The sequence below is a fragment of the Alternaria rosae genome, assembly GCF_020736505.1.
Source record: "Alternaria rosae strain MPI-PUGE-AT-0040 chromosome Unknown BKA58scaffold_1, whole genome shotgun sequence".
Lineage (NCBI taxonomy): Eukaryota > Fungi > Ascomycota > Dothideomycetes > Pleosporales > Pleosporaceae > Alternaria > Alternaria rosae.
Window position 1 is genome coordinate 565881 of NW_025763570.1, and position 19392 is coordinate 585272.

The 19392-nt window shown below is 52.7% G+C and overlaps 8 protein-coding genes and 1 pseudogene across 9 annotated transcripts; 5 read left to right on the forward strand and 4 right to left on the reverse strand.

The window, feature by feature from the left end:
• Positions 1-39: 39 nt before the first annotated feature.
• Positions 40-1161, forward strand: BKA58DRAFT_3239 (uncharacterized protein). Its single transcript, XM_046167935.1, has one exon. The coding sequence runs from the start codon at positions 296-298 to the stop codon at positions 905-907; it is 612 nt and encodes a 203-aa protein (XP_046030365.1). The 5' UTR covers positions 40-295; the 3' UTR covers positions 908-1161.
• Positions 1162-2375: 1214 nt separating this feature from the next.
• Positions 2376-4432, forward strand: BKA58DRAFT_406994 (heat shock protein 70 family; the record flags this gene model as incomplete). Its single annotated transcript, XM_046171998.1, has 3 exons — positions 2376-2488; positions 2540-3173; positions 3233-4432. 3 exons carry the CDS (start codon positions 2376-2378, stop codon positions 4430-4432), a joined length of 1947 nt encoding a protein of 648 aa, XP_046030366.1.
• Positions 4433-5117: 685 nt separating this feature from the next.
• Positions 5118-7394, reverse strand: BKA58DRAFT_425383 (Sds3-like-domain-containing protein). Its single transcript, XM_046172924.1, has 2 exons — positions 6766-7394; positions 5118-6708 (listed from the first exon to the last, which is right to left on the reverse strand). The coding sequence occupies exons 1-2, from the start codon at positions 7180-7182 to the stop codon at positions 5446-5448; spliced, it is 1680 nt and encodes a 559-aa protein (XP_046030367.1). The 5' UTR covers positions 7183-7394; the 3' UTR covers positions 5118-5445.
• Positions 7395-7723: 329 nt separating this feature from the next.
• BKA58DRAFT_3308 (uncharacterized protein) lies at positions 7724-8710 on the reverse strand. Its single transcript, XM_046168162.1, has one exon. The coding sequence runs from the start codon at positions 8291-8293 to the stop codon at positions 7832-7834; it is 462 nt and encodes a 153-aa protein (XP_046030368.1). The 5' UTR covers positions 8294-8710; the 3' UTR covers positions 7724-7831.
• A 723-nt stretch (positions 8711-9433) lies between these two features.
• BKA58DRAFT_371649 (Thiolase, N-terminal domain-containing protein) lies at positions 9434-11021 on the forward strand. The gene is made up of 3 exons (XM_046169049.1): positions 9434-9706; positions 9756-10566; positions 10618-11021. The coding sequence occupies exons 1-3, from the start codon at positions 9551-9553 to the stop codon at positions 10953-10955; spliced, it is 1305 nt and encodes a 434-aa protein (XP_046030369.1). The 5' UTR covers positions 9434-9550; the 3' UTR covers positions 10956-11021.
• Positions 11022-11156: 135 nt separating this feature from the next.
• On the reverse strand, positions 11157-11233 carry BKA58DRAFT_t14 (annotated as a pseudogene). The gene has a single exon. The product of its transcript is annotated as a tRNA-OTHER (tRNA).
• A 333-nt stretch (positions 11234-11566) lies between these two features.
• On the reverse strand, positions 11567-15387 carry BKA58DRAFT_371652 (uncharacterized protein). The gene is made up of 6 exons (XM_046169050.1): positions 15119-15387; positions 14325-14995; positions 13727-14138; positions 12999-13515; positions 12524-12932; positions 11567-12470 (listed from the first exon to the last, which is right to left on the reverse strand). Exons 1-6 carry the CDS (start codon positions 15235-15237, stop codon positions 11761-11763), a joined length of 2838 nt encoding a protein of 945 aa, XP_046030370.1. The 5' UTR covers positions 15238-15387; the 3' UTR covers positions 11567-11760.
• Positions 15388-17288: 1901 nt separating this feature from the next.
• BKA58DRAFT_433270 (uncharacterized protein) lies at positions 17289-17994 on the forward strand (the record flags this gene model as incomplete). Its single annotated transcript, XM_046173171.1, has 2 exons — positions 17289-17422; positions 17469-17994. The coding sequence occupies 2 exons, from the start codon at positions 17289-17291 to the stop codon at positions 17992-17994; spliced, it is 660 nt and encodes a 219-aa protein (XP_046030371.1).
• Positions 17995-18304: 310 nt separating this feature from the next.
• On the forward strand, positions 18305-19328 carry BKA58DRAFT_3423 (uncharacterized protein). Its single transcript, XM_046168362.1, has 2 exons — positions 18305-18949; positions 19006-19328. The coding sequence occupies exons 1-2, from the start codon at positions 18615-18617 to the stop codon at positions 19313-19315; spliced, it is 645 nt and encodes a 214-aa protein (XP_046030372.1). The 5' UTR covers positions 18305-18614; the 3' UTR covers positions 19316-19328.
• The last annotated feature ends 64 nt before the right edge of the window (positions 19329-19392 follow it).

The following is a 19392-nucleotide window of genomic DNA, read 5'->3' on the forward strand; positions in this document are numbered from 1 at the left end:
GTCTGATTCGCCGGAAGTGTGCATTCTCCTTGCGGATTTCTTGAATTTCTGCCCAAGCCTCACGCCCCGCGGATTGCACCCAGAGCCTAGACGTCTGAACATTCGAGCTACAACGTACTAGCCTCAACCAATTGCATTATCACTAGTCGCAGTATATCGATTAAACGTTTGCCGGGATTTCGGCGCGCGACAACCCACACCATTGACTGCTGCAGTTCATATCGCAAGTCTTCCGAATATCGCGTCTCTCGCATACCTACCACGCCGGTTCCTATACACACGCGCACACCTCACAATGACCTGGTGGCCCTTCTCAAGCTCAGGCGCAGATGCCTCCACGAATCAACAGCCACGAACCATATCCACCACAGCATCACCCGTACAAAAACCCAGCGATGCGCCTACACCAACAATAGAGAACCCTCCACGCCAGCAACCCGACTCCGCACCCCACGACCCCGACTTCTACGCCGCCCACCCACACCTCGCACCACCCTCCTTCTCCACAAACACGCCCTCGTCCTCTCCTTTGAAACCCCAGACTCCATCCAACGATGCCGACACCCCCGAAGAATACGACCCCACCCTCCCGCGCTCAATGTCCTGCCGCGCCGCCTTTGACAGCGCCTTCTACTGCTCCTCACTAGGCGGCCACTTCAACGACCTATATCGCTACGGTCAATTACGCAGTTGCTCCGACCACTGGAACGACTTCTGGTTCTGCATGCGCACCAAGAACAGTTATAGTGGGCAGGACGTTAAGGAGAGGATGATTCAGGATCGATATAGAGAGAAGGAGGAGAAGCTCAAAAGTGGGCCGAATAGTGAGAATATTTGGAGGAAGAGGGGGCCTGGAGAGGAGGTTAGAAACGCGTTTAGTAGGGCGGCGGAGGATTTGGAGCAGTAGGAAGACGGAAGACAGATGTACGATATATGAGGCTGTATGACTTGGGACTGTACAAAAGGATAGTTTATAAGAGTAGACCCTGGCGATGACATTGAGCGAATACCCACAGCGCGCCGACGCTCAGTTACCTCGTATACACCAGGCATGTGGTTTGACTACGTGATCAACCTGCGCGAATTCAGTGAAAACCTCCTGAGCTCCAGATCCCGTAGCAGAAGCTAGAAGGAAACACAATGTAATCTGCAACGGAATTGTTTTTCCCAGCTCGTAAGGCACAGCGAGCGGAAGATTAGTAGTGCCATTATTACTACCAAAGCGCCCTACGGTTTCATTCAACCAAAAAACATGAAGCCCTCCAACGCATCAATAATGTTCCCCAGCATCCGCAAACTCTGCCGCGTCAAGTTTAGGTCACGGCTGAGAAGCGTCATTACTGTGCAGTGTGCGACGTCAATAGCCACGACACTGTTGAGGTCAGAATGTCGTAGACAGCATCAGGGAAGTAGCGGCACCAGAAGAGCGTAACCAGGAGGATGCTTGATTTCGGCTGAATCGCTAACCAACCACGCTCTTGAGTCATCCGTAGTGTTACTTGGAAACGAATTCCATCATGCAATACATGATGTATTACTTCCAGAATATGCTTGTCGGGAGCCGCGAGCTACTATACACTTCGAAATCGGGCGTCTCAAGTACCCAAGCAACACGTGATTGCCGCGAGTACGTCGAAGCTCTTTTGTCTAGGCCGCGAACAAAGGATATGCGTGGCAAGGTACAAGTCAGAACAACAAGCCTGTTGGTACGTGTTGTGTGCGATCAAACAGGAAGTTGGCGGTGTTGGTAGAGCAAACGCCGACGCGGTGACTTCACTCGATCGCGGCGGTTGAAAAAATCCTGGACATCTGGAAGCTACTTGAAACTACCCGTCGTTGCTATGGGCGGAATGACATATGGGCCCGCTCATGGCGGGGCAGCTCGCTTATGTCACCCATTTGAGGCTTTGGTGGGGTGAGGCCTCCGTCATAGCAAGGCGGCGGCCAGCGCCCTTTGCAGCGGCGGCGAAAGAAGATGCACGAAGATTCACAGTCCCCGAACACAAGGCGTTGGGCGCAATAATGCAGCGTACAATCAGCCGCGAGTGGAGCCAGGATGACAAGAATTAGGCATTTGCCCCCGGAAAGCGTGCAAGGCAGCTGTTTCTAGTGGGTCGCAGAGCTTGCGCGAGCTTGCGGGAAGGTTCTGGTTGGTTGCTTGGCGCGTCGAAGGCGCTGGAATTCTGTAGAAACACCACGCTGCCAGGCGATACAAAAACTTCGTCTGCCCACGCCTTGGGACTGTTTCTCTTTCCACTACACAACACAAACCACACTACACCGCGAAAGCCTCACCTTTATAAGTCACCGACTTGTGAGCATACTACGACCTTTTCTTCCTTTTTGATACCCCACTACACACACATATCGACATCATGGCACCCGCGATTGGTATCGATCTTGGTACTACCTACTCTTGCGTAGGTATCTTCCGAGATGACCGCATTGAGATTATCGCCAACGACCAGGGTAACCGGACAACACCTTCGTAAGTCATCACTTCCGGCCTATAGTCACGACCATTGCTAACGCGTTCCAGGTTCGTTGCCTTCACCGACACCGAGCGTCTCATTGGTGACTCCGCAAAGAACCAAGTCGCCATGAACCCTATCAACACCGTCTTCGACGCCAAGCGCCTCATCGGCCGCAAGTTCGCCGACGCTGAGGTCCAGGCCGACATGAAGCACTTCCCCTTCAAGGTCATCGACAAGGGCGGCAAGCCCGTCATCCAGGTCGAGTTCAAGGGCGAGGAGAAGACTTTCACACCCGAGGAGATCTCATCCATGGTTCTGGTCAAGATGAGGGAAACCGCCGAGTCCTACCTCGGTGGCACCGTCAACAACGCTGTCGTCACTGTCCCCGCATACTTCAACGACTCGCAACGTCAGGCTACCAAGGATGCTGGTCTCATTGCCGGCCTAAACGTCCTCCGTATCATCAACGAGCCCACCGCTGCTGCCATCGCCTACGGTCTTGACAAGAAGACCGAGGGTGAGCGCAACGTCCTCATCTTCGACTTGGGTGGTGGTACCTTCGATGTCTCCCTCTTGACCATTGAGGAGGGTATCTTCGAGGTCAAGTCCACTGCCGGAGACACCCACTTGGGTGGTGAGGACTTCGACAACCGTCTTGTGAACCACTTCACAAACGAATTCAAGCGCAAGCACAAGAAGGTAGGCACATTGTATTCCTCAACCCAATTTTCCCATGAATTTCCGCTAACTTTCAGTAGGATCTCACCTCCAACGCTCGTGCTCTCCGTCGTCTCCGAACTGCCTGCGAGCGGGCCAAGCGCACTCTGTCCTCTTCCGCGCAGACCTCCATCGAAATCGACTCCCTGTACGAGGGTATCGACTTCTACACCAGCATCACCCGTGCTCGTTTCGAAGAGCTCTGCCAGGACCTCTTCCGCTCCACCATGGAGCCCGTCGAGCGTGTCCTCCGCGATGCTAAGATCGACAAGTCCTCCGTCCACGAGATCGTCTTGGTCGGTGGATCCACCCGTATCCCCAAGGTCCAGAAGATGGTCTCCGACTTCTTCAACGGCAAGGAGCCCAACAAGTCCATCAACCCCGACGAGGCTGTCGCCTACGGTGCTGCCGTCCAGGCCGCTATCCTGTCTGGTGACACATCTTCCAAGTCCACCTCCGAGATCCTGCTTCTCGACGTCGCGCCGCTCTCCATCGGTATCGAGACTGCTGGTGGTGTCATGACTGCTCTCATCAAGCGCAACACCACCATCCCCACCAAGAAGTCCGAGGTCTTCTCCACCTTCTCCGACAACCAGCCTGGTGTGCTTATCCAGGTCTACGAGGGTGAGCGTGCTCGCACCAAGGACAACAACCTGCTCGGAAAGTTCGAGCTTACCGGTATCCCCCCTGCTCCTCGTGGTGTTCCCCAGATCGAGGTCACCTTCGACGTCGACGCCAACGGTATCATCAACGTCTCTGCCCTCGAGAAGGGTACCGGAAAGACCAACAAGATTGTCATCACCAACGACAAGGGCCGTCTGTCCAAGGAGGAGATCGAGCGCATGTTGGCTGAGGCTGAGAAGTACAAGGCTGAGGACGAGGCTGAGGCTGCCCGTATCTCTGCTAAGAACGCTCTCGAGTCCTACGCCTACTCGCTCCGTAACACCCTCAGCGACTCCAAGGTTGACGAGAAGCTCGACGCCGGCGACAAGCAGAAGCTCACCGCCGAGATCGACAAGACCGTCCAGTGGTTGGACGACAACCAGACTGCCACCAAGGACGAGTACGAGTCCCAGCAGAAGGAGCTTGAGGGTGTCGCCAACCCCATCATGATGAAGTTCTACGGAGCTGGTGGTGAGGGTGGCATGCCCGGCGGTATGCCCGGTGGTGGTATGCCCGGCGGCGGTGCCCCAGGTGGTGCCGGCGGCGACGACGGCCCCACTGTCGAGGAGGTCGACTAAGCGGATCGCTTCACTGCAGTCTCTTCGTCTTCTTTCCTTGTGCATCTTCAAGCATAGACTTCTTCTTTCTTAGGTGGTAGTTCACGGCGTTTCACGGCCAACATTGAGCCCATTTCACGGTTTTTACTGAATGCATCGGATGAATAACGATCAATGATTCGGAGGAAAAGTTGGGTGGTATAGCATGTACTCTAATAGTGGGATTTCCATATCCTGTGTAGAGAGAATTGAGAGAATACTTCATATACTGAGTCTTGTTTTGCTTTGTGATGTTGAGAACACTGATCTGATGACATGTATATGATCGATCATACATGACGCGGAAGGGATCGTGGTTGTCTACCTTGTCAAGCGCTCACCTCATCTTATGAAACAATAGAACACCTGGTCACTACAGACGAAAGAGAAAAAGCAATCTTTCTTTAAACGCGATGTAGATAGACTTCTTGGTTCTAACTTTCGTTCTCATGCTAATGTAAACTGCAGAGTGTTGTCTCCTTCAACGTAGTAAACTCATACGGAAGTCAGCCAGTACATACGTTTAGGGTACATGCCCACGAGCCCGCACTGTGACCATTCTGCCAGCGTATTCCGCAGCAAGAAATTTAGCTCATCTCGAGATCTCATTCAGCATAGCTCATCTTGGGAAGTTGTGGCACACAGGCAGAGTAAAGCTGAGAAGGCAAGTCAAGTCATAACATATACTTAATACAAGCACTATGAACAAATAACTCCACCCAAATGTCTATGTAGGCGGACATGCAACAAAGGAAATCAAACAAGACATATAAGCATATATGCACCACCCCGATGCACCGCGAGCCCGAACGCCAATCGTGGGTATATAGTGCGAGACCGTAACGCGAAACCTGATACACTGTGGGACCCTACTCAAGGGAAAGACTGAACATGTCCTCTACCACCACAGAAAGCAAGCAAGCCAGACGCCTACATCAGCGTAGTATGTCTCCATTTACTCACTCTTACTGTAGTGTAAGCCGCAAGGAACACGTTCAGTTTCCCCCTCCACCTCCACGTCCCCGGCCACGTCCTCTTCCATTACCACTTGCGGTCCTTGTCATCACAACACCGCCGCCGTGGCCGCCAACAGCCAGCGAGTCCCTCTCTCCATAACGGCCCAGAGGTGTATTGTTACCAGCATCTGACCAACCCGCCATACTACTCTGCGCACTCATCGGAACACCGCCTAAGCTAGTACCAACCTCGAGATGGGGCGCTGTACTCCTAAGTGCACTCGTCATCTCATTGACGGGTTCCGAGAAGTTTGGTGGCTGGACTTGGTAGTCGCGCGCTTTGACGGGGTTGCATGCGGCTTGTAGGAGTTTTTCGTTGATGTCGTCGTCAGGTGGTGCGTCTCTAAGCATCAGCTTCAGATCTTGCTCGACGTCGTGTGCGCCGAGGGGAGGTGGTGGCGGTGCCGAGGCGTTGATCTTCTGGAAGATCTTAGCATCTAACACGAACGGCGGGTTGTAGATGAACGGAGGTATTTGGCCGCTCACTATAGCCGCCGTGGGGTTCAGAGCTGAGCGTGTGGCGCCGCGGGTCGCGTGTGGGTTCGACGAGTGTTGGCGCATCATGTCGGTTGCGCCTGGTACGTCGTCTGAGTCTTGGTCCTGGTCCATGGCGTCGCCGTTCTCGGATGCGTGCTCGCCGTTTGCGCCATTGGTGTTGCCGTTTGTTGCGGCTTCCTGCGGTGCGGCCTCTGTGTTCTTCATCTTGGCGAAAAAGTGCGACGCAGCCATGGTGGCCTGGTTCATGGCCATGTTGAGCTCCTTCTCGCTGAAGAGGCGCTCGAGCGAGTATGCAGACGATTCGAACTGGGCATTGACGGTGCGCGCTTTGGCTTCGCGGAAGGGTGAGCCGATGCCCATCTCGGTGGGGCGGCCGGATGGACCTGGCGAATCGTTGTCCTGGTCCTCATACAGCTTGCGCTTCCTCTTGTGTTCAGTAGCAGCAGCCAGCTCCTCCGCGTCGCCAAATTTGTGCCCCGTCCTCCGGGTCTTTCTTGGCGCTTGCGGCCCGCCAGGACTTGCCGGATGCCCTATGCTGAACTGATTGGGATGGAGGAGCATCGCGTTGCTGTCAGACAGGTCCAATTGCTCCTTCTCTCGCTTCAGCCTGTTTGTCCGTTGTTGTATGCTTGCGACCAGTCGTTCGCGGATGGTGGCGGCGAGCAGCTTGTGTTCTTCTTCGGCGATTTGGACTTTGTAGTAGTGCGAATTCTCGATCTCGTTCTTCGTGTTCTCGTGCTTGTTCTGCGTAATTGGCGGTTAGCGTCTCGTACCAATACGGCAGGAAGCCGTGGGACTCACCCAGAGCATGGTCAGGTTGTAGTCGCGCTCTTCCATCGCATCATTGACGGCGTCGACAAAGCGCGAATAGTGTTTTCCACATTGCGCAATGTAATCGGTACCCGCGCTCGGTGCGGTAGGTACGTTGTTCCCCATGATCTGCGAAACGAGCTCCACGGCCTCTTCATTGCTATCCTCGAGCGGCTGGTTCGCATACGGGTCCGCCTTCATAATGAGGTTGATGTCGGCTTGGAGCGCGGCGAGCTGGGCTCTGTAATGACTGTCCCGATTGTCTGAGAAGGTCGCCATCATCTCTGCCAGCTTCTCGGCGAGCATGTTGCGCCGTTTGTCGCGCTTGGAAGGTTGTGGTTGAGGGGATGTCGCAGAATGACCCAGCGGAAAGTTGTCCGCCGGCGACGGACTGCCATTTCGAACCATGGCGATAGGTGATGCCGTCGAGGGTCTAGGAGGCGTTGATCGTCTAGAGCAGGGTAGTCGCAGCGCTGCGCGTATGCTCGGGTCTGTTTGCTGCGTTGAAAGGAAGTTGGAGTCAGCTCGCTGTATGACACTAGGAATATGACAGATCACAGCTGCGCGTTTGACGAAGCAGTGCAACAGAGGTGCGGCTGGCGGGATGTAGTTTGCAAGAGCGAAGGGTCGGCAATCGAGCATCACACACCTGCCAGGGTCTAGCGTTCAGGAACGGCGCTAGTACCAATTCAGATGAACCGAACAAAACCTACCCAAAAGAGGTCTGTCTTTGCGCCTCAGACAGCTCGACATGCACGATACAGGTAGATACGATTTATTGCAAAATTAGATTATGGTTTTCAGACAGCTTGGACGATCCAACACGGAAGAGCGATATTTGATACAACCGGAATGAACCCATTTGAATTGTATCCTACAATGATTAAACCCTAAAGGAGTGACGTCCTCTCTGATACCCTACGTAACACCTCGCTGCATAGTGTCCATTACGATACTTCGCTCCATAACCTATCCCACCTCGCCTTGTCAATCGCACCCCTCCGCAGCCATTACCAGTCGCCCCAAGACACCACCATCTCCAGCCATCATCCTCAGACTAAGCTCTGAAGCGTCTCGCAAAGTCATCGCACAGCTCCAGCGTCAACGTTGCCTCGCCATCCATATAGGCCTCTGTACCCTCTGGTCTGTGATCACCGACCCAAACAATCTCTGTAACAGGCAGACTAGCGGTGTTGTGAATGCGCAGCTTTTCGTCTTTGAAAGCTTCACCGTTCACGCTGCTTATGCTGTACCACAAATGTTCTCCCAAAGAGTACTGCAAGTTCAGAATTGGCGCGTCGGAAATGTGGTCCTGCTTGATGATCTGGATGCTGACACCAACGCCGTCGAGAGCAGGTTTCTGTGCTTCGGACCATGTGTCGCCGGGCTGGATCTTCTTCAGCGGAGTTGCCTCCTTCTGAACGGTTGATACCCAGACGGGTTCGTGGCACTTGTTGTTGATGACGATATTAGCCGCGAAAGCGGTATTGGCCATCAGGGCGAGGGTTGGGAGGTGCATCTTCGCGATATAGATCTCGAGATCGGGCTGGAAGTTGATAGAAGATTTGGTAACAGTGGCTTGATTGTAAGGAAGCTTGGAAGAGTTGCTTGAGCTTAGTTTTTTTCACAAACCGTTCCTTTACCCACTTCTTATAGACGACGAGGACGCCTCAAGAAGCCAATTGTACTTCCTTCCGGATTTGTGTACGAAATCGCAGCTGAAGCTAGATGGCGCTGATATCTGTACGATGCTGCAATCCAAACTAAAGTGGCTGTGCCTGATCTCGGATGTGACAACAGACCATGTCCCTGTGAATATCCGGATGATCTCATACATGATGTGACGGGTAACGTACTCATCATAGCCGAATGACTCTGGGAGACTGCAAGGTACAGTAGAGCCCCGCTTGTCTGGCGTGGCACAGCAGCCAACGTGGCCAAGCAATCGCAGTATCACGATGTTGATGCAGGTACAATCGTGCAGATACCCGCACATACAGGCGGTGAAGAGATCTCAATGGCGAATAAAAGAAGAGACGGATAGTAGGGAGATGACAAAACAGCTTCGAAGCAATGGTCTCCGGTATGGACGCGTGACCGACGGGAGCTGACCGGTGAGCAGAAGAGGAATGTGCGTCAATAAATGTTGTGGTAACAGAATTTCACAAACCGTGAGACGGTTGTTCCTACGACAATCCTGTCAACTGTCATGATGCGGGTGACTGTACTCAATCAACAATTCCCTTTACAGACACACAATGCGAGCTTCCTAAGAGTAGAAGTGGGTCTTGTATTCCAGCTGAGCTCTAACGAACCAATCCGTACGATACACCATACTGCGCGGCCGTCGTGTTCACGCGTGGCTATGGTGGAGAGGTTCGTGATATGTTCGCGTTTGTGACATGTTGGCTAGAGTGAAGCATGTTTGCGTGGGACGGTGAGGCAGTTTCCAGAGTGTGATAGATGTAGTCGGCTGCGTCGACACTAAAATACAGAAGGTCAGGGGTCGTGATGAACTAAAATCAAGCTTGGACGTCTGTCGGTTCACCACTTGGTATGGGGAAGGAGGAGAGTCCATGAGAGCGACTAAGCCGGGTGGTGCCGTGTGCTGCCGAACCTCGGCATAGACGTCAGAGCGCGTATCCTCCACATCCCGCCGCCCGCATCTTAGCCACGGAACTGTTGCCGCCATGTGACAACCACGCTTCTGCTCGTTAGAGTCCTTTTCTCCGCATTCTCAGAACAGCTCGAACTTTTGGAATATCGTCGTTCAGCCATGTCGTCTTCTGCCTTTCGCACATCCATGAGAGTGGCTTCGCGGCCTCAACAACGGCTGGCCAGCATCCAAAGACAATTTAGCAGCTCCGCGCCGCAAAGGAAGGAAATTCGAGATGCATACATCATAAGTGCCAGCCGAACACCAACTGCAGTGGTTAGTAGACCATCATCCCAAGCCATGTCAGCTGCTAAACACGCCATAGTTCAATGGCAACTTCACAACCGTATCCGCGACCCAACTCGGTGCCACGGCCATCAAGTCCGCCCTCGAAAAGTCAAAAGTTCCAATATCCTCGATCGATGCCGTATACATGGGCAATGTCCTCTCAGGAGGCGTTGGACAAGCACCCGCGCGTCAAGCTGCCATCTTCGCTGGTCTGCCCACCAACATCGAAGCCACGACCATCAACAAAGTATGCGCATCGGGTCTTAAGGCAGTCAACATTGCCGCCTCGACAATCGAACTCGGACAAGCGGAAGCGCAAGTGGCGGGTGGCATGGAGAACATGACAAGAGTACCATACTATCTCAACAGGGCCAGCCAACAACCAGCATTCGGCCACCAGAAGCTGCAAGACGGCCTGATCGCTGACGGACTGTGGGATGTTTACAACCAAATTCACATGGGCAACTGTGCGGAGAACACCGCCAAGAAGTACGAAGTCTCAAGGCAGGACCAGGACGACTATGCTATCGAAACATACAAGCGCGCACAGCAGGCATACAAGGACGGTCTCTTCAAGGATGAGATTGTACCAGTTACTGTCAAATCAAAGAAGGGCGAGACCATCATCTCTGAGGACGAGCAGTACAACAAGCTGAAGCTGGACAAGGTCTCCACACTGAAGCCAGCGTTCGAAAAGGGACCAGACGGCTCAGTCACAGCAGCCAACAGCTCACCTCTCAGTGACGGCGCATCAGCGCTGATCCTAGGAAGCAAGGAGATTGCCCAAAAATACGGCAAGGATAGCCGCGTACTAGCGAAGGTCGTTACCTACGCCGACGCTGCTGTTGGTACGTATCCCCGTCCTCTTCTTACAGCCCACCCTTACTAACACCCCCCAGACCCCATTGACTTCCCCGTCGCCCCCGCCTCCTGCGTGGAGAAACTCCTCAAGCAATCCGGCCTCTCAAAGAACGACATCGCCATCTGGGAGTTCAACGAAGCCTTCGCCGCCGTCATCAAGGCCAACGCCAAGATCCTCGGTCTCGGCACCGACAACGTAAACCCAAGGGGTGGTGCTATTGCTCTGGGACACGCGCTGGGTAGCTCCGGAAGCAGGATATTGGTTACGCTGCTACATCAGCTCCAGGTTGGACAATACGGCGCTGCTGTCATTTGCAACGGAGGCGGCGCGGCGTCAGGTATTATTGTTCAAAGAGTCAGCGCAGATGAGCTATAGAGACGTACAAAAATTATGGTATGTAGATCAAATTACAAAAAAGAAATTCTCGAACGATGCCAAAGAAGACCATTCGTCCATACACGCGTTGTCATGATCCAAGTCCAAGTCCCCGCGTATTCTCTAACCCAAAAATCTTACCGCATACCCAGCTATCCCAATCTCCCACCTCCACATCGTACAACCCAGCAAAAATACAATCGACGTTGGCCAGACTCGAACTGACGCTCCCTAAGGAATTAGATTTCAAGTCTAACGCGATAACCACTCTGGAAGGCTGAAATTAGTAAGGGATATGTTATAGGGATGGAGGGGAAGCTTACCCGCCACAACGCCAGGATAATGTTTGGTGATTGATGATGTCATCGTAAATTTAATATCTTATAAAAAGATGATAAAGAGGAAGGAAGGAGATTTGGGTATGTTACGGATGTGGATTGCAGGAGCGGAGTGGGGTGGGCGGTGGGTAGGCGGCCACGTACGTGTGGTCTGATGCGTAGATGCGTGGCTGTGGAACGTGGGACGACAACAGGGTCAGGTCGGCTACCGTAGGTACGCAAGTAGATGATAGCAGTGAAATTGGTAGCGAGTTGGTGTGTTGGGAGGTATAGTAGGGAATATGCGATGTAATTATGATCATTAGATCTATATCGATGCGTCAACCCTCAATACAGAAAGCTAAGACACGTTTTACCCTGGGTGTACGCCTGCATTCCTAAGCCTAAGGGAAACGCGAATTTCTTTCATCAAATGGAATGAAGATTTTGAACAAAAAACTACCTAAAGATCATCAACCATGTCACACCTAGTTGAGACCCATATCCATATCAGTGTCCAAATCCATAGCAAAGTCCATATCATCCCAAGGCATCGCATCAGTAGCCTCAATAGCCGCCATACTAACACCGGAAGCCGTAATAGGAATAGTAGAGTCAAAGTCCGCGCTGCTCGTTGGGTTCTGCAAATCCTCTGGCAACTGATCCCACGATGGGAACTGGAAGTCGTCCATAGCAGACTCACCGACAGTCGGACACACGGGCTGCTCGGTGGTGCTGGATGTAAACGGTGCCATATGCGCAGTCGAATCATCGAGCCAGTACCTCCTCTTAGGCGACCCAGCAGTCTTGATCGAGAAGCCGATCTCGCCATGCTCGCCAAAACAAAGACCACCGCTTCCGGCTCTTGTGCACGTGAGTTCCGAGATGGGCTCGAAGACGCCTAATAAGTTGTCTGCGCTCGAAGTAGTCGTGATAGGAGCATACGATGCCGGTGAGGTAGGCGATCCGGTCAAGCCTGGTACGCTGTAAGGTGTTTGGCGACCTGAGGAAAGTTGTCGCGCATGTCCTTGGACGGCGCCTACCGAGCCGGATAGGGCGAATTCGTAAGATAGAGCGCGCAAAGGGTCGTTTTGAGACATTGAGGTGCAGCCGAAGTTGTTGATGTCGAAGCTTGAATCTAATGCAGAGCCGTAGTTGATGCCGAGATCTTCAAATATCTCATGCTCTCCGTTGATGTCTGTTTTGACGTAAGCCACAGTTTCGGAAGCATACGGGGACGGGTTCACTTACTCTTTATTGGTGTTTGGCAGTTGATGCCGTGTGCTTTCTTGAACAGGTTCAGCCATTCGGGGTTATCCGCAGATGTTTGGTTCCATGGATCATCGTCATCGTAGAGGATACGACGCGACTCAGCTTGCAACACCTCGTCGGTCAAGTTCGCGGAACCATGCTTTGCGATGTGCTCTCGTGCGAAGCGGCCCAGCTGTAGTGTGAGGATCTCCCAGCAGGTTGCATTCGGGTTGTTAACGGGAGACTTGGAAGGTGAATAGTCTTTCGGTGTCGTCAGGACAATGGGTCCAATAGTCGAGGGGTCACTGCCAGTTTGGTATGCGACCGACAGGTCATTCGTCGCGTCGATATCGTTAACGTTGGGCAGAAGGTATTCAAGATCCCTACTATCGACGGATAAATTAAGCTGCTGTTGGAAAGTCAGCCTGTTGTTTGCAACCCGAAGCGTCCACATGCTCGCCACAGTGTTACATACCTTGAGGCTTGCGCTGTTGGAAGCTGAAAAAGGGAACGGCGATTTGCTTTCGTTGGCGATGAGATAAGGCGGCATCGCATTGGTAACGTGAATAGCGACATGGGGATCTAAGCCCCTACATCCCTTCCAATTCTTCATTTGTGCACCGTTGCGGAACTCTTTCGCCAAATGGTCGAGGCGGTCTTGCCACTTGTCAAAGTTCATTCCGCAAAAGCCGCAACGAGATTTGATGTATTGGGCTTCCGACTTCCATGTGTCCATACTGGAAATCATCTTGCAACCGTGCATGAGTCGTAAGTGCTGTCGGAGATGATCTTTCCGGTAGAAGGTTCGGGATTCCGGGCCCTTCTCATAACAGGCCGAGTGGTTGTGCGTGGCCAGATGTTCTTTGCTGGGGTCCAGCTCATCGCAGTATACGCATCTGGGCTTTCCCGTAGCTTTGTCGGCGACAATCTCGCCTAAAGGTGCACATAACCACTTCTCCAGTGACAAGTGTAGACTCTTCTCGTGCCGTGACCTGTGAAGTGTCAGCTTTTTGTCTCTTGATAAATCATTTGACGTCCGCATGGCATCCCAGATGTAGTGGCTGAGCAAAGAGAAGATCACATGTCGAGCACATGGGGTGACCGGATGGCCACGGCACGCCCAAAGAGGCCTTGACTTGATGTTGAAGGAGACTGTTGGCTCGAAGTGCGTGTTGCATCACGAGAATATAAGAACAGACTTACCAATCGTATTTGGACTTGAAAGTATCAGTGCAGAACGTGCACTGGAAGATACGTTGCCCTTCGTCAGAACCAGCCTTTGGCGCTCGTGTGGGAATGCGACGACGCCTTCGCCTCTCCTTGGACTTCAAGCTATTCAACGAACCAAGAGAGTGACGGGAACCATGCGAGTAGGCTGAGTTGTGAGATCCAAAGGAGCCAGAGGACACGTTGGTGGGGCGGGTCTCCAGAGAGGAAATAGAGGGTGCTCTGAACACAGAAAAGCTTCCGGTGCTATCGTTAGATATATCCTTGCGATAGCTGCTACTTGAGCTCTCCGTTTGCGGCAGGTCGAAAGTCTCAACAGCGTGCGCGATAGCGTTCATCGGCGCAGGTTCGTTCTCAGGAGGAGAGTGCTTCCATCGTTCGAACGGATCTGTCGAGAGTTAACCGAAACATTCCTGCTGCTGAAGCACCGGCATTTGAGCCATGGTGCTAGTGTCTGGGTTTTTGTTCTTATCTTCTGGACGCCTGTCACCCACACGAAAAGTGATGAACTTTCCGGTGGACGACGAAGCCAGAGTTTTGTGCGATTTTGTGAAACCAGACTCGGAATACGTACTCATGCTTTCCCAGGTCTTGCCTGCTGGGATGTTGATAGCTTCTGTTGATGGTCGAAGACTCGGCGAAGCGCTTCGCTTGGGCCGAGCCTTCTGTCTTCGCCTTGTGTTCGCCATCCAGTTCGAGATTTGACCGACCGATAGGCCAGTCTGCTGCTTCAAGGTCTCCTTCTCTTCGTCGGTCGGGTATGGGTGTTCAATATGCATGAGCATCCAGTCTTTGAGCACCTTCACAGCCGCTCGTGGAAAGCGAGCAGCTGCGGCACCCTTCTTGGGACCTTCGTCATCCTCCTTTCCATCTTCGATCGGACCGAGGTGACCTAGCGATCGCATCTGCTTCTTACCAGTAAGCCCACCGAGATGTCGAACGTCGTTCTCTGCGACCACATCTAAGGTGTCCAGCGCAGTCCTCTGACGCATACCTGGCATACGCTCAGGGTTGCTGAAGCTGCATGGTCGAAACAGAGCGTTGCATGGCGAACATCCGGGTCGCTTGGATCCATCGGCGTTATAGATAAAGCATTCGAGAGACTTCGATCGACAGTACTCGCAAGGCTGGACAGGCTTTTGATAAGTCGGAAGCCAGCTGCTAAAGTTTGTATTGAAGTCTGCACTTGCGGGTTGAATGCTGGCGGAGTTCTCCAACTCTCCAGAGTCATCATCCAGTAAACAGCTAGTCAGAGTCAGAACCATACACGCAGAACTTGGCAAGTATGAACTGTTATCCTTGCTATCCCGCAAGTATACAAGTTTCATGTCGGAGTATACGATTGGATAGAATGCACGGCATACTCACTTCTGGGGTAGTGACGTCTCAGAGACGCCGAGAGAAGCTTCTTGTGACGCATTGGGCATGCCTGTTTCTCCGAAATCGACAAAGTCTGCCATATCAAAGGCTGCACTAGGCGTCGCCATGATCGTGGCGCACGATCTTGCAAGCAAGATCAATCGTATTGGTTGGCGTCAATGGCTCGAGAGGGGTGGAAAGACAAATGCGCGCCCTCCGTACAGATTTGACAATAAGGCGCAAGATGTCGTTGCGGAAGTATGGTTGCTAAGTATGACTGCTGGCTTGGACTCATCTTTAGGACCATGCCAAAGAAAGCACTGCACACTTTCTACAGACGCTAAACCGTATTCTGATAGATGTCGAGTTGAAGGGCGCAGTCCGTGCGCGCGCAGGATACAGATTAGCCTGTCTTGAGCGGCCTAGTCATCCGATAGAGAACGCGTTCGTACCGCTGAGTCATTAGCATGGCATCGTGGTGTTGGATACTTGATGCAGAGGTCGAGGATGAACAATCGTTCGGAGTGTGTGTAAACTTGATAGAGCTCAACATCCTCTTGCCATTTCTTACATAGTTTTGCGAAAGTGTAAAACATTGCGACAGTCCAACAGTACAGAGACGCGAATATTACCGGGCTATTGAACCCCAGCAAAGCTGAAGCTGACATACCCCACATCGATTCTGCGCGATGCACGAACCTGGCGGAAGTCATCCTCTAGCTCTTGTGACAGATTTGCAATTGGTCGTCGAGGATCTAGAAGATAGCAGACCGTTCGGGCGCATTGCATGTTAGAATGGGGTGCCGCTCCAGGCTCGGAAGACTTTGCGGAGGATGCGAAATCGGCAACCGTAGCCGTCACGTATCGAAATATGCACGCCATGCAGCAAGCGGTCAAACTGGCACCGTTCATCGGAGGTTTGCGAGAGCCGGCGAAAAATTGATAGTTGGGACCGAACGAATGGCGGCTGTTCGGGAGGACTTGACCCGTCCAACACGCGGAAGCTGTCATGTCTTCTGAGTTAGGGCCCATGCTATACAATGAGATGATGTTTGTGTGAGCTGACGTCCGCAGAAGCGTATGGAGTTGTTGTTCTCACGGATGAAAGAAGCTAGCCCTGGAGTTTTGGCAAGAGTGACGCGTGACGTCACGAAGTCTGCCGTGTTAGGGAGGCGCCTACAAGAACATAACAACAGAGCGTCTGCCAAGCTCAATGGCCGAAAAACGTATCGAAGTCGCTCTTTTTCTTTGAAGCTGTACAGGACTTCTGGAGTGAAGAAGTTATCTCACTCACATTAAGGTACAGGTATTCCACGCACAGGTTTGTCCGTGCCCTAGGTCACTCAGCCTACCTCTCGCGCCAGAAACTCCAACAAATCCGGAACATCAACCGCCTACGGATCAGACATACAAGACATACATCAGAACGAGCTGGCATTAGAATTGACGGTGAGTCGACATTGCTTGATATTTATCAGCTCAAGCAAATTGCCAATATCGGATACATGACGCCCTAGAGCACCTATCCATCCGCCTCACGTTGCTTTTCAGGGTACCATGATGATGGATACCACTGACATGTCACGTCTTTGATGGCTTTGGATACGGAGCACACTTGCGCTGGTCCTGATCGGAGAGCATCGAGGGGTCGGACAAGGCTGGAAGCGAAGGCGGGGTAGCCTGATGCGAAGATCGAGTACCGACATGTGCCATACAGACTTATTCACGATCAAGGTTGTCATCCATCACCAGAAGACGGTGAAGCATAGTAGTCGACATGTGCCTAGCTTCCGATCGACTCCTCGGACTCTGGACTGTTAGACATAAACAGCCTTGGCGTAGCGCGAGGTTGGGTGTCGAGCGGACCTTAGCGATTCTGCCAACTCATAACGCATCCGCAAGTCTGTCCAATCCATCAATCCGTCCATAAGCTGCCCGAAGCTAGCCAGTCCCCGTCACGGGCATCCACATTGCTCGTCATGTAACATGTCACTTGTCACCGCCTGTGCCTGATTACCCAAGCGCGAGCATTCGCCTAGGGCTTGTTTTAAACCGACGATACTCCATACCGCAGCCTCACTCTGCCTCCGCAGCGAGCTCCGAGGCAGCTTCTTAACGTGTACGGCCCACTCTGGACCGACGATGATTAGCAGTGGCTCACCAACTTGCTACACACGAAATGGATGCAGCTCCCAACTGTGCCATCTGCAATGCGCCGCCGTATCCTGAATGCTCCTGCGAATCGGAGCGGTTACAGATAGCCGTTAAGCAGGCCGAGGCGCGTGCTATGGAAGATCGCATGGCTGAGATACGGTATGATCCAGGCGTGCTTCTTGAAATACGTGCTGACTATGTGTAGAGACTGGGTAATCAACAATGCTCGCCAGCACATCCTCAACGCATTCGAAAGATTGACCTCGACACGCAAGCAAGCGCACTCGTCATACCTAGCTTCCCTCCCAAACTACGAAGTCTACATGCGATACTCTGGCCACCCGCCAATACATCCCATGTACGTTGCGACGCTGCAGACACAGATCGCAGAGGCGCACGCGGAACTCAAGCGCGGTATCGACGCTGACTGGCGCGCATCGGTGCTGCGATATCCAGAAGTGCTGGACTACTTCTATAGCCTTGTCGAGCTCAGACTGCCGGACGATCGCTCTCGAGAAGTCGTTGAACCACCCTTCGCCGCGGCAGGCTACGCGGATGTAGGGTACGGAGTCAAACAGAAGAAGAAGAAGCGACGGGAGAGGGAGGGATCCGTGCCGCAGCAACACATGGCTCTCAGAGTGATGCGTGGGGGACCACCTCCTGCTGTGCCGACTCCGCCAATCCACCACAACGGGTCGTATCCTCGGCCGCCAGATCCCTACGGATACTGAATAGCTCGATGTATACTTTCTTTCAATTTGTCTTTCTATGCTCACTCCATAACGTCCTGTCATGATCGCCTGAACGAATGGTGGTGGGTCTTACTGCTATTGCAGGCATGAAAGGCCTTCGAAGCAACAAACAGATACTGAGTAGCACAAACATACCATAGCATGTATTGGCGCTGTTGAATTTGGTCGCGTTTCTGGTATTGCGACCGCTCTATATTCACAAGCGATATCAAGCATAGCGAGGAGTGTTCGTTCACAGGAGTTTCATTCGCAGTGGGTACTATCAGATCTTCAACATGTACCTGAACCTGAATTTACTTCTATAGTTCGTCCGAATACAATCAAAGTTCGATGATTCTTCCGTATAATGTTTGGCGAAGCCAATACAATAGGTGATAGCACATGCCTAAAGCTCCGCTACGTAAGTCCGTGCACCCATGGTTTGGAAAGTCGCGACTTGAGCTTGTAGAAATCCTTAGACACAGCACCACCCACCTAGTCACACAAATTCCGTACGGCACCACGCGACTAACCGAATAATTGAACAGTCGCCTCGCTTTGAACAATCGAACAACATATTTACGCGATCAGGGAAAGTGTAGTTGATCGCATCACCCATCATGAGCGGAAAAGCAGGCGCATATGGAACGTCTGGCGGCGGCGACACAGACTTCAGGAAAACATGGGATCGCGACGAGATGGCGCAGCGGGCGAAGGATAGGGAGGCAAAAGACCGTGAAGAGGGCAAAGAGCGATATGAGGCAAAGCTGGCGGGCAAGACATACAGGCGGAGAGCGTCCACGCCCGATGATCTGAAGCAGACCGAGGCCAGATCAGAGCGCATAGACTGGAGCAAGATGATCGGAAAGCAAACCCTCACATCAGCAGCAGCCGCTGTTGGCAAGAGGGGACGCGGTGCGGGCGCATACTGTCAAGCCTGCGACCTTACATTCAAGTACGTCTTCCTTGTCGCACTTATCACAGTCTATGAACTATGCTAACAGTCATCAGGGACAACATCCAGTATGTCGAGCATCTGAACAGCAAGCAGCATTTGGTCGCGACGGGCCAGTCGGGCGAAGTCCACCGCGCGACAGTCCACGAAGTACGGGAACGCCTACGATATCTCAAGCGCAAACGGGACGAGGACAAGTTTATGGAGGTGACGGATCTAGATGCGAGATTGGCCATGACCAAGGAGCAACTGGAGAAGGACGCCGAGGAGAAGAGGCGGCTGCGCAATGAGAAGCGCAGGGCGAAGAAGAAGACGGACGCGACCGCTATGGAGTGGAAGGTCGAAGGCGACGGTATTATCCGCTGAATACCATGGGCTCTCGATCCTCATACTACACTTTGGCACGAAGATCGCCCAACGCGCATATGGACGTCTGCTGCAAG

Coding starts and splice junctions, on each gene's coding strand:
- BKA58DRAFT_3423 (XM_046168362.1), top strand. CDS start 18,615: ATGAGCGGAAAAGCAGGCGCATATGGAACGTCTGGCGGCGGCGACACA. Junction 18,950..19,005: donor GCCTGCGACCTTACATTCAA/GTACGTCTTCCT, acceptor AACAGTCATCAG/GGACAACATCCAGTATGTCG.
- BKA58DRAFT_425383 (XM_046172924.1), bottom strand. CDS start 7,182: ATGGTTCGAAATGGCAGTCCGTCGCCGGCGGACAACTTTCCGCTGGGT. Junction 6,709..6,765: donor ACAACCTGACCATGCTCTGG/GTGAGTCCCACG, acceptor CCAATTACGCAG/AACAAGCACGAGAACACGAA.
- BKA58DRAFT_371652 (XM_046169050.1), bottom strand. CDS start 15,237: ATGGCGACGCCTAGTGCAGCCTTTGATATGGCAGACTTTGTCGATTTC. Junction 14,996..15,118: donor GAGACGTCACTACCCCAGAA/GTGAGTATGCCG, acceptor GACTCTGACTAG/CTGTTTACTGGATGATGACT. Junction 12,933..12,998: donor CCAACAGCGCAAGCCTCAAG/GTATGTAACACT, acceptor ACTTTCCAACAG/CAGCTTAATTTATCCGTCGA.
- BKA58DRAFT_371649 (XM_046169049.1), top strand. CDS start 9,551: ATGTCGTCTTCTGCCTTTCGCACATCCATGAGAGTGGCTTCGCGGCCT. Junction 9,707..9,755: donor GCCGAACACCAACTGCAGTG/GTTAGTAGACCA, acceptor AACACGCCATAG/TTCAATGGCAACTTCACAAC. Junction 10,567..10,617: donor CTACGCCGACGCTGCTGTTG/GTACGTATCCCC, acceptor AACACCCCCCAG/ACCCCATTGACTTCCCCGTC.
- BKA58DRAFT_3308 (XM_046168162.1), bottom strand. CDS start 8,293: ATGCACCTCCCAACCCTCGCCCTGATGGCCAATACCGCTTTCGCGGCT.
- BKA58DRAFT_3239 (XM_046167935.1), top strand. CDS start 296: ATGACCTGGTGGCCCTTCTCAAGCTCAGGCGCAGATGCCTCCACGAAT.